The 11,798-nt window shown below is 54.8% G+C and overlaps 1 protein-coding gene across 1 annotated transcript in view; it reads left to right on the forward strand.

The window, feature by feature from the left end:
• The window catches only part of LOC123370426 (syntaxin-1B), a 40,204-nt gene extending 34,202 nt beyond the window's left edge, over nt 1–6,002 (forward strand). Inside the window, exon 10 of the mRNA XM_045016997.1 lies at nt 5,705–6,002. Within this exon, the coding sequence (XP_044872932.1) occupies nt 5,705–5,845 (141 nt within the window). The 3' untranslated portion in view covers nt 5,846–6,002. The remainder of the gene's footprint in view (nt 1–5,704) is intronic.
• The last annotated feature ends 5,796 nt before the right edge of the window (nt 6,003–11,798 follow it).

Here is an 11,798-nt window from a genome sequence, read left to right on the forward strand (position 1 = left end):
TTCTAGTTCTAGTTAGGCTACATAACTAGTTCTAATTACGCTCTATAAAATGATATCCTGTGGATAGGTAGCTAGATCGAGATACATTCGGTGTATACTATATATGTGTGTTTGAGTGTCTCGCTCAGTGGCTATAGACACAGCTGTCGGTGTAGCCGTAGCTAAATCCTGGTCACACCAAGACAACCTGCTGTATTTGAGGTGGGTCTCACCGGGCCGCTCTCTGACTGGGAGTGGGGGCATCCTGTCTAGATTGGGGAGAAGAGTGAGGAGCATTGTGCTGTGCAGAGCACATACAGACACACCAAATATACTATACAAGTGGAGTGGGCATGGAATGGGGCCAGGTCCCAGCTGGTGTCATTCAGCTTTGCTCCACTGAAGGCAAAGAAGTGATGGTAGTTTTATACCAGCTGGGGATCTCGCCTAGTGGGTGCGAGAATATATTGGAGGCGATGTGTATGTATATGTACCATGATAGATAGATAGATAGATAGATAGATAGATAGATAGATAGATGTGCATGTGTGTATATATGTGTATATATGTATCTGAAATATCCTATAGATGTGTATGTATATATGTGTGTGTATAAACAAATATTAAATATACTTTAGATGTCTGAATATGTAGATGTATTAAATATATTATAGATGTGTGTATATAAACACATATTAAATATGGAATATTTAATTAAACCTCTATCATATATTTAATATTTATATTATGTGTATGTGTGTATATATATATATATATAAGATATATAAAGATACACGCGTATACAGCATATTTAGTGTGTATGAGTATAGATAGACAGACACATCTATAGTATATTGCCTATATATCTGTATGTCTGAGTGTATATATTTATATTTAAAGGTAAATACACACCTCTATAGGATATTTAATATTTATGTTTATATTTGTATATATAAAGAAAGATACATAAAGACACATCTACAGCATATTTATTATGTGTGTATAGACAGTATATTTCTTACATATCTGTGTATGTGTGCATATATATGTATATATAAATATAAGTATGCATATATAATACGTGGACAATATGTATATTTACTATATCTATATCTCATATAATATCTATATATCATATATAGATATATACATAGATATATGTGTAGATATTTAGATTTATATATACACACACACATACATACATGTAGGAAATATACTATACATGTCTATATCTATCTTTATATAAAAATATATGCATTATATATTTACTGTGTGTATAATATATATGTTGTATATAAATAAATACACACATACATCTATAGTAAATTTACTGTAGATGTTTATCTACCTTTTTATATGCATATATATGCACACACACATATATATATATAAAATATCCTCTGTGTGTCCTTTTATGTATAAGTGTATATCTACATTCCCATATATATAGTAGCTATACTATATATGTGTGTAACTATGTATACACACATATATCACAAATATACCTGTGTATAGCGTGTCAAAATATACTAGACACACACACACACACCGAGCCAGATTCACAGCTCGTACAAATGACGATAGTTCCGTGGATTTAGCACCACTAACAATTCACATCAGCTGCGGCTTGGTCCCAGGGTCTAGCCGTGATATATAGTGTGTGTTCCATGTGTGTGCTCACAACTCCTGTACCTACCTACACAACCTCCATTCCACCATGTCTGCATTTCCAGCCCACCTTCCGAAAAAGAAAAAAAAAAGAACAAACCAAACTTAGATTTTTTGATCTTTTTTAAACAAAACACAAAAGTGAACAAAAAAAAAGCCGTTAAAAAGGACTAAAAAAACAAAACAAATGCGGGAGAAAAATTCCTACTACGTTGTCGTTGTCCCTCGACTTCCCTTTTGGGGTATTGAGCTGTGTATTGTTTCCGTGTGGGCTGTTTTCCTGTAATCTGTGGTGTGTTTGCTAAGAAACAAACAGACAAATAACCTCTTCATTTTTCTTTCCTTCCTCCCTTTCCTGTTTCCACTTCCGGTCTCTTCCTCGGCCCCTTTTCGGTCTGTGTGGCACTAAAACATTTTTAAAAAGACAAATTAACTAAAAAAAAAACCCCACTGACATGTCCCTCCTTTCGCTGCTTGAAAACATATCAAAGAACTGCCAAAATAAATTCGTTTTCCAATCACCGCATGACCTGGGATCCTGTCTGGATTTATCGCCCCTCTATTTTCCCATCCCTGTCCCGTATTATTTGTTCCGTTTTGGATCGAAAGAGTTTTCCCTTCCCTCTCTCTCAACCTGAGAGGAACCAAGGTTTTGTTCCAGATCGGAGCTGCGAGCTGGTTTTGGTCGGTTAAATAGCACCACATCACACGCATCCACACGTACATAGGGAGCTGAAGATGTACAGTAGTGAGCGGTGGTGCAAACGCACCCGCCCACCCGTAGAGTGAACCAATTCTGGGAGGCGGAGGGGGCGGCGTGCAAAACGCACGTGCGGGCTTGCACACACCAGGCCTGATTTCTTCCAGCAGGGGGCAGCATTTCACACCCAGAGACACAGAGACACACCCCTTCATGGCCAGCTTGATACAAACCCCAACAAATGAACTCACCTCCCACGGCTGTGAAGGTGGAGAGCTGCTTTCATCCCTCATGGACAGGGTATATGCTGGGTGAAGAACGTATCACCCCATTATCTAGCCCCCAGCTCAGCCAGGCCCCCCGGGAGCGCCCCAAGAACCAGCGTCCTTCCCCCTGAGGATCCATGGTGGAGGATTCCCCTCCACAAACCCCATAACCTTCCCTCGTAAGTCAGGTTTTCTAAACCTTTTCTCATTTCTGTTGCTCTCCTACGGACTCTGCAATTTGTCCCCGTCTGGCCTAAAGTCACAGGACTCCAGCTGAGGCCCGAGCAGAGCGGGACAATCACCTTCTGTGTCTTACCTACGACACGCATGTACCTACGACACGCATGTACCTACGACACGCATGTTCATACACCCCAGAATGATCGTCGTCTTTTGCCTTTTTTCACAACTACATCCCGTTGCTGATTCAGCTCCAATTTGTGACCCACTGTCACCCCCAGAGCCTTTCCAGCCACCTGACCCCCTACCCACATAGTCCCCGTTTTGTAGCGGTGCGTTCGATTTTTTCCTTCCTGAGTGAAGTACTTTGAACGCGTATGTATCGAACCTCCCGGTGCTGGCTACAGACCAATTCTCCAATTCGTCAAGGGCGTTTTGAATTTGAATCCTGTCCTCCACCCCTCCCGGCTCGGGTCAGCTGCAAATTGAATAGCGCACTCTCCACTCCATTAGCCAAGTCATTCGCGAAAATGTCAGCTGGCCCTCCTGACCCCGTCACCTCGTCCGTGTGAGGCGCGCCCATGAACGCCAACAGATCTCTGCGCGGCCCTGGATTTAACAAAGCAGCCAGCGTGGGGATGACTGCGATGGCCGTGCTGGGCCCCGATCATCAACGCTATTTAGGCTCCTGACTTCCTTGACGTCCGTGGAAATGAGCGGAACCACAGTCGAGGCTCTGGATTTTATAAACACACGACAGGCTTCGCCTTTCTGCGTGTGGGCGCTGATTCGGCCAGAGCACGAACGCGATGGATTTGCTGCCATCGCCTCTCCGGCCCTGTGCGCCCAAATCCATCCCTGCTCAGCACGGCACGTGAGCCTGCCTTTGAGATGCCGACCTGCCGACTAGCGGGAAGAGCCAGTGGGCCTAAAAACCTGTGGCTGGCTGGCGCGGCCAATCTAGCGCTGACGTTCCGGGCCAATCCACCGCTTCCTTTCGGAGCGTCTCTGCCTCCGGATCGGCCTCAATGCTCCCTTGGCTGCTTCGTGTAAATCTGGGCCGGGCGTCGATCCGTCGGGGTCCATGGGCCGGCTTGCTTTAGCGAAGGACTTAACGAGAACAAGGCCTGGCTTCAGATGTACGCACCCGCATCGAGTTATAGGCATTCACAGCCCCATCCGTTTCAATGGGCAAGTCGGTTTCAGCAGGATCCCAGGCCCCATTCATTAACAGGAACACCCCACCCCCGCCCCCCTTTCCCTTCCTCTGGGTCTGTTTTGCCATTTGTTCTTTCCATCCCTTCTCCTGTGTGTAAATATTAACTGAGGAGCCCGACGGGTCATTTCCGTTTGCCTGCTGAGTTGCTTTTTTCCCTCTGAATGCGCTTTTCCCTCCCACCCCCAGCCTGGGCACGGAGCGTTCGAGAGTCACTTCTGGGCGTTTGCTTCTGATTTTTGGAATCTATTTGTTTGACGTCTTTCTCTTTTTGTTCATTCGAAAGCAAATGAATTGTCCGATTCTTCCGGTTTTCAATGTCTGTCCTAATGTGCTTCGTTAAAGCCAGCGGCTAACTGCTAAGCCTTCCTCCCCTCAAGCGGGCTATCTAATCTGTCCTCTTGCATAGCAGGAGCCAGAGAGTTTCACCCTGAACTTCACCCCCGTGATTTACATTTGTCTAAAGCACAGCTTTAGCAAGGCAATGGTTTAAAACAACCCAGATCTTTTAACTCCAGGCGTGGTTTTGCTAACAGAGACTCACCAGCCAGGCTTTTCAGATAGTTTGATTGTGTATATGCAGAATGCAGACGTTTCATTTCATTAGACATTAAAGGCCTGAAGAGATCATCCAGTCTGACACAACTCAGAGAATTTCCCCGCCCCCCCTCCCCCCATGATTTCTGCATTACCTTGAGTTTGAGCAAGAGGGTAGCCCGTGGAGACACAGCCAACGTCAAGCTAAATGATGCCAAGCTATGGAGAATCTGTTGCATCTTTCATGTTGCTGACACTGAGCCTTGAAAGCCCATGAGATCAGCTTTAAAATATACCAAATGTTAGGTTATCGCCCTTCCATTTTGCTAACACTGCACTTTGGGGTGTTTCTGTCAACTCAAAACTTGGCTTTTAAACAACAATTTGACAGCTGAGATTCCCCCGTCATCACACGACACCGGGGCTTTAGAACGAGTGCCAGCTCTCGTGAGAGTGGCAACGAAAATCTCCAGAGTTGGCCACCCTGCCGTGAAAAATGTGTCCCTTGTTCCCGGTCTGAATTTGGTTTCACCTCTCAGCCGCTGGGGCTCCTGTTGCCTCTTGGAGGCCTGGTCTACCCTGAGGGGGAGGAGGGGGTCGATGTAAGATACGCAACTTCAGCTACGGGAATACTGGAGCTGAAGTCGACATAGTTTATTTTGACTTACCTCCCGTCCTCACGGCGCGGGATCGACAGCCTCTGGTGGAGTTCCGGAGTCAACAGGAGCACGTTCGGGGATCGATATATCGCGTCGAGATGAGACGCGATATATTGATCCCCGATAAATCAATCGCTACCCGCCGATCCGCCAGGTAGTCTGGATGTACCCAGAGATAACGTGCAGTCAAATCTAGCACAATTGTGGCTTAAAAATATCAGGTTGAACTTCCTTGTTCCCTAGAAAAAAATGAAGATTCACCAGCAAGGGTTAGACTTCAGAATTTACCAAATCGGGGGAAGATCACAGTTATACCTCCTCCAAATTAATGGTCAGATTCACCCCAGTACAACTCTTCCACCAGCAAACTAGATTAGGATTTAATCCCATAGGACCAAACAATTTGTCTCAGCAAGAATAAATATTTGGGGGCTCAAATATCGGGGTGGAATTAACACTAAAAAGAAAAAAGAATCATTCCTCATCTCGTTCATTGCAGCCACATGACCACAGACTAGAACCCGATAGGCGCACACAATGGGTCTCAGCAAGCATGAATATTTATCAGGTGAAATCCGTGCTTAAAAAAGAAAACCGGGAAAGAGCCGCAAGATCTTTTCATCTCCTGTGGAAGGTTTAGGACTTAATCCCTGGCTTGGCTGGAATTGTCATATTTTTTCTCTGCAAAACTTTTGTCTCACGGGTTTGAAAAAAAAATGCTTGCATGTTTTAATGAAAAAAACAACAACTAAAACATAAAAAAATGACCAAAAAAAACCAAACCAAACCTGGTCTGAGATTGTGGTGTGTGCCCTTTATTCCGCTGCCTTGTGTTCTGCTCTCATCTGGAACGAGGAAAAAAAAACAAAAAGCCAAACCAAGGAATGAATGAAACAAAGAAAAAAAACTTAGGTCTGTGTGGGTTCAAAACAAAAAAAGACTCCAAAAGCACCTGTCGTCTGTTGTCTGTTTTCCTTTCGTTCTCATGGTTTCTGTGGTGGCTTTTTTGTTGTGTTCGCTCGGTACAGTTTTCTCCGCGCCTTTCTGGCTGCCGCTCCGAACAACTTCCTCTTGGGAACTTTCTCGCTGGCTCTGGCCAACTGTCCGGCTCTCGACAACTTTCTATCTGACTCGCTTCGACTCGCTAGAAGTTCCTCTCCAACTTTCTGTCCGGCGCTCTACGACTCTCAATGGCTCGCGGTACTTTTCAGGCTCTCTTCAGCTCCCTGCCGCTTTCTCTTTCTCCACCTCTCCCTGTCCTCAACTGGCTCCTGGCACCTCTTCCTCGCCAGCTGTCCCTTGCGGGCCCGGCGTGGCCCAGCCCGTGCCGCCGTTCGGACCAAGCGTGCAGCCCCCCCGTCAGCCCGATTTCATACCTGCCTTGGCCGAGCATCACCAGAAGGCATCAGGGCCGGGCCTTCCCCACCGTTCTCGCTATAGCTTTTCATACAGGTGGGGGTATTGACTGGAGAGGGGGCTCACACACCGGACTCATGGGGGGGGGGGGGGTCAGACCTCCTTACCCCAGCTAAAGCCAAGAAAGGGGTTCTTGAGCTGAAAAGGTTGCTCCTCCCCCCTTATATAGTGTAGCTAGTGGTCCCCCACTCACCCTTCTGGCCCTGCGCTTCTCTGGTTGTGTCTGAACATCTTTCCTGTCTTCTGTGTATCGCTTCCACCGTCAGGTCTGTCTTGTTTTTCTCTCAGACTGTTGGGGTTGAGTGAGTTAAAATGGGATGGCTGGGGTACCAGGACACCTGGGTTCTCCGAGAAGGGAGCGGGGTGGGTTGGAGCGGGGGGCTGGGAGTCCGGACTCCTGGGTTCTCTCCCCAGCTCTGGGAGGGGAGTGTGGGTTGGGGAGGAGGGACGGGCAGCCAGGACTCCTGGGTTCTCTCCCCAGTCATTCTTTTGTGTGTGTCGAGTGCTCTGAGAGCCTTGAATGACGGAGCCCGCACCCCCCATCAGTCTCTCCCTCTACATGTGCTGTCATTTTGCGGTCACACACACACATACACACACACACTGGGGAGCGGACCTTCCTTCTGCACTGCCTGTCTGTCTAGCTAACCCCAGGGGACAAGGGCAAATCTCGGGGCTGCAGCCACCTCCCCACTCCATCGAGCCCAGGAAAGAGGGCCCAGGGCAGGGCGTCTCGAGGTGGGGAGAGCCACAAACATACAGGGCCCCGAGCCCCTCCAGCAGGGGGCAGCACTACTTATACACAGCAGGGGGCGCTCGCTGCCCTGGCCGTCAGTGCTGGCCCCAGGGCTAGGGGGCGCCGGGCTGCAGGGAGCAGGGCGAGGGCCAGCAGGGGGCGCTGGGCTGCAGGGGGCAGGGCAGGGGGCTCAGCAGGGGGCGCTGGGCTGCAGGGAGCAGGGTGAGGGCCAGCAGGGGGCGCTGGGCTGTAGAGAGCAGGGCAGGGGGCTCAGCAGGGGGCGCTCTCACCTGGCCGTCAGTGCTGGCCCCAGGGCTAGGGGGCGCTGTGCTGCAGGGGGCAGGGCAGGGGGCTCTGTGCTGCAGGGAGCAGGGCACGGGGCTCAGCAGGGGGCGCTCTCACCTGGCCGTCAGTGCTGGCCCTGGCACTAGGGGGCGCTGTGACGAGGAGGCATTCAGAGTTTGCAGCCAGCTGATACTCAGGGCCCACGCAGCTGAATCTGTTTGCAACCAAGCAGCCGAGTGGCCTGTCTCTAAGCCGATTGGTGGCTAATCGTGCAGGGCTGGATAAGCTCCGCTCGTTACAGGCCAATCTCGTTAGAACAATCCCCTTGGGGTCAGGGTGACATATGCTCAGCCAGCCACGCCTGGGAGCACATCTGGCAGGGGCTGCATTAGCCTGTTTCTGCCCGGGCAGTCCTGGAGCGGCCTGGTCCCCTGAGCACCCGCCTCCGTGCCACAGACTGAGCCCCTAACATTCGTCCCCGCCTTGCTCCCCTGTAGGCAGCGCTTGTCCGTTGTGCAAACACAGCTGCCTCTGGGGTGGAGCAACCCGAACAGCATGGACTGCTGGGGAGAGCGCCCCCTACTGAGCTCCGCCCACTCCCTGCAGCACAGCGCCCCCTAGCGCCGCACTGGGGCATTGGGGCCAGCCCTGACCCCCAGGGGAGAGCGCCCCCTGCTGAGCTCCGCCCACTCCCTGCAGCACAGCGCCCCCTAGCGCCGCACTGGGGCATTGGGGCCAGCCCTGACCTCCAGGGGAGAGCACCCCCTGCTGAGCTCCGCCCACTCCCTGCAGCACAGACCAATGCCCTGGTCTCTACCCCCAAAGCTCTGCCGGTGCCCCTCAGACCCGACACGCAGCCCCCCCCCCCCTGCTCTCCCAGCCCTGGGCTCCCCACAGCTCAGCCCAATTAGCCCCCTCCCATCCGGGGCAGGAAATGCCGGAACATCTGTTCCTATCTCATGTGACCCCAACCCAAGCAGTAATGCCCCCCCGCCCTGTCCCTTAGGGGGTCAGATGATGCCACAGCTTCATTATTTCCACCGTGAGCTCGAGCCGCGCTGCTCGGCCAACGCTGACAGATGGTCCCATCCGGGCCCACCCTGGATGAGCGGCCGGTCAGCTGGCTTGTTTGCGCAGGGAAAGGTCATCCGACCCCACCCAAGCCACCAGCTCATCCAGCCAGGCCAAACGCAGGCAGGGAATGGACATACGGCTCCCCAGCCACAGCCTCTGGGCTGCGCCCTGCCCGGGGCCATCCTCCCTTGTCAGTGGGGAAACTGAGGCACAAGCACACCCAAGGCCAGAGCCTCAAAGGCACTTCAACGCCTAACGCTCTTCAAAGCCAAGAGGCGTTAGACACCAGCCATTGAGGGTCTAACCCTAAGGGATGCGCCCACACTCGGCGCATCGACCCCAGGTCTTCGCGGCTCCCCGCCGTCCTGCTCCTCTGCGTTCCCGTCCTTGCCCACCCCAGAATACAGGCTGGAGAAGTGCATTGTGGGAGTTTTGCTCCCCGACCAGCCCTCTATCTTGGTGGCATGGGAGCTCCCACAGCGACCGCCGCACCCATAGAGAACCCTGCTGTGTGGGATCAGATGGTGGGGCACTGGGGTCAGCCCTGACTGCCAGGGGAGAGCACCCCCCTGCTGAGCCCCTGCCCTGCTCCCTGCAGCACAGCGCCCCCTAGCGCCACGCTGGGGCCAGCCCTGACTGCCAGGGGAGAGCGCCCCCTACTGATCCCCTGCCCCACTCCCTGCAGCACAGCACCCCCTAGTGCCCCACTGGGGCCAGCCCTGGCTGCCAGGGGAGAGCACCCCCCTGCTGAGCCCCTGCCCCACTCCCTGCAGCACAGCGCCCCCTAGCGCCGCGCTGGGGCCATCCCTGACTGCCAGGGGAGAGCACCCCCTGCTGAGCCCCCATTCCCTGCAGCACAGCGCCCCCTAGCGCCGCACTGGGGCACTGGGGCCATCCCTGACTGCCAGGGGAGAGCGCCCCCTACTGATCCCCTGCCCCACTCCCTGCAGCACAGCACCCCCTAGTGCCCCACTGGGGCCAGCCCTGGCTGCCAGGGGAGAGCGCCCCCTACTGATCCCCTGCCCCACTCCCTGCAGCACAGCGCCCCCTAGCGCCGCACTGGGGCCATCCCTGACTGCCAGGGGAGAGCACCCCCTGCAGAGCCCCCACTCCCTGCAGCACAGCGCCCCCTAGCGCCACGCTGGCACCAGCCCTGACTGCGAGGGCCGCACGCCCAGCCCGGGCTGTGCGCCGAGGCTCAAGCCGTGACCGCCGGGGCGGCGCCCAGAGGGCACGGTGAGGGGCGCCCGGTACCGCTCTGAGCAAGCCAGAACTGCGTGAATTCACGCGTAACCCTGCACCCACCCACCCCCCAGGCACCAGCCAGTTTCACCCCCCACCCCGCTGCCTCCCGACCCGTCACACACAAGCCGGGACTGCGGCTGGGTGAGCGTCTGCCACGGGGCCCGGGGGGCCAGCAGCACCAGCGAGCTGGGACGGTGGAGCCCCAGCGGCTGCTCGCTCGCCCCCCTCCCCCCGCTTCCTTTGGTGGCGCGGCGTGAAGGCCGGATGGGAGCCAAGATGAGGCTCCCTGCTGCAGAGAAGGCGGCTAACGAGGGGGGCTGGGCTGCAGGCCCGGGAGCAGCACGTGGCGGCCACGGGAGGTCACTGGCCCGCTCGGCTCGGCCCCGGGGAGGCCTCAGCTGCCCAGTTGTGGGTGCGGCGCCTTGGCACAGAGGAGGCCGCCTGGGGGGCGGGGGGAGGCCAGACAGAACCGAGCAAAAGCTTTCGAGCCCCCCAACCCCTGAGGGGCGGTTAAAATCCCGGGTGTGTTCAGGCTTCAGGACAGACACGTGAGGAGGAACCTGACGACAGGGAAACTTCAGGGCCCACCCAGCCCGTCCCCAGCCCGCGCAGGATTACACCCAGCGGGCCCATGATGAGCTAAAGCTTTAGAGCCAGGACTCCTGGGTTCTCTCCCCGGCTCTGGGGGCTGGTGGGTTAGAGCAGGGGGGGCTGAGAGCCAGGACTCCTGGGTTCTCTCCCCGGCTGTGGGAGGGGAGTGGGGGCTAGTGGTTGCGGGGGGACGCCAGGACTCCTGGGTTCTCTCCCCGGCTGTGGGAGGGGAGTGGGGGCTAGTGGTTGCGGGGGGACGCCAGGACTCCTGGGTTCTCTCCCCGGCTCGGGGAGGGGAGTGGGGGCTAGTGGTTGCGGGGGGACGCCAGGACTCCTGGGTTCTCTCCCCAGCTCTGGGAGGGGAGTGGGGTGAGGGGGCTAGAACTCGGGGGTTCTACGCACAAGGGGGGGGCTGATCTCAGGCGGGTTCTTTTAGCTCAGACACCCTCTTGGGCAGGGACTAGCTCTCGTTGCTTGTCATTGTCAGGGGGGGATGGGATTGGGGGGCACACGCCGGGTTCTCCTCCTGCCCCCCAGGGTGCTGCCCCAATCCAGATGTTCCCGCCAGGAGGCTGGCAGATGTTCTCCCTCCCTCTTCCCATCTCAGCTCTGTCACGGAAGGCGGCTAATCCCCTTCTTTCGATATTTAAACCACCCTAGGCCCAGGGGATTATCTCACGGCGGGGACACAGCACGGCCCTGTACAGAGCTCGGGTGAGCCCCGCAAATCCCTGCACCAGGGACTGAGCCCAGCCCGCCTGCTCTAACCACTAGACCCCACTCCCCTCCCAGAGCCAGGGAAAGAACCCAGGAGTCCTGGCTCCCAGCCCCCCGCTCTCTCAGCCAAGGGGGATTATGGATGGAAGAACAGAGGCAGTTCTGAATTTTAGCCCAGGCTGCTAATGTCAGGGGCTTACGTCATTCACTGCCCTGAACAGCCATGGGGCGACAGGGCAAAACTGAGGGTCAGCAATAGAAGGCCCAGCTGTGGGCAAGCAGGGGGCTGCGGGTCGGGAGTGAGGGGCACCAGCAGAGTGGGGGGGGGCAGGCTTGGGCTAGCAGGGGCTGCAGGTCAGGAGTGAGGGGCACCGGCAGAGCTGGGGGGGCAGGGCTGGGCTAGCAGGGGCTGCGGGTGGGAGTGAGGGGCACCGGCAGAGCTGGGGGGGCAGGGCTGGGCTGGCAGGGGCTGCGGGTGGGAGTGAGGGGCACCAGCAGAGCTGGGGGGGCAGGGCAGGGCTGGCAGGGG

Source organism: Mauremys mutica, chromosome 4 (genome assembly GCF_020497125.1).
Source record: "Mauremys mutica isolate MM-2020 ecotype Southern chromosome 4, ASM2049712v1, whole genome shotgun sequence".
NCBI classification, from domain to species: Eukaryota; Metazoa; Chordata; order Testudines; family Geoemydidae; genus Mauremys; species Mauremys mutica.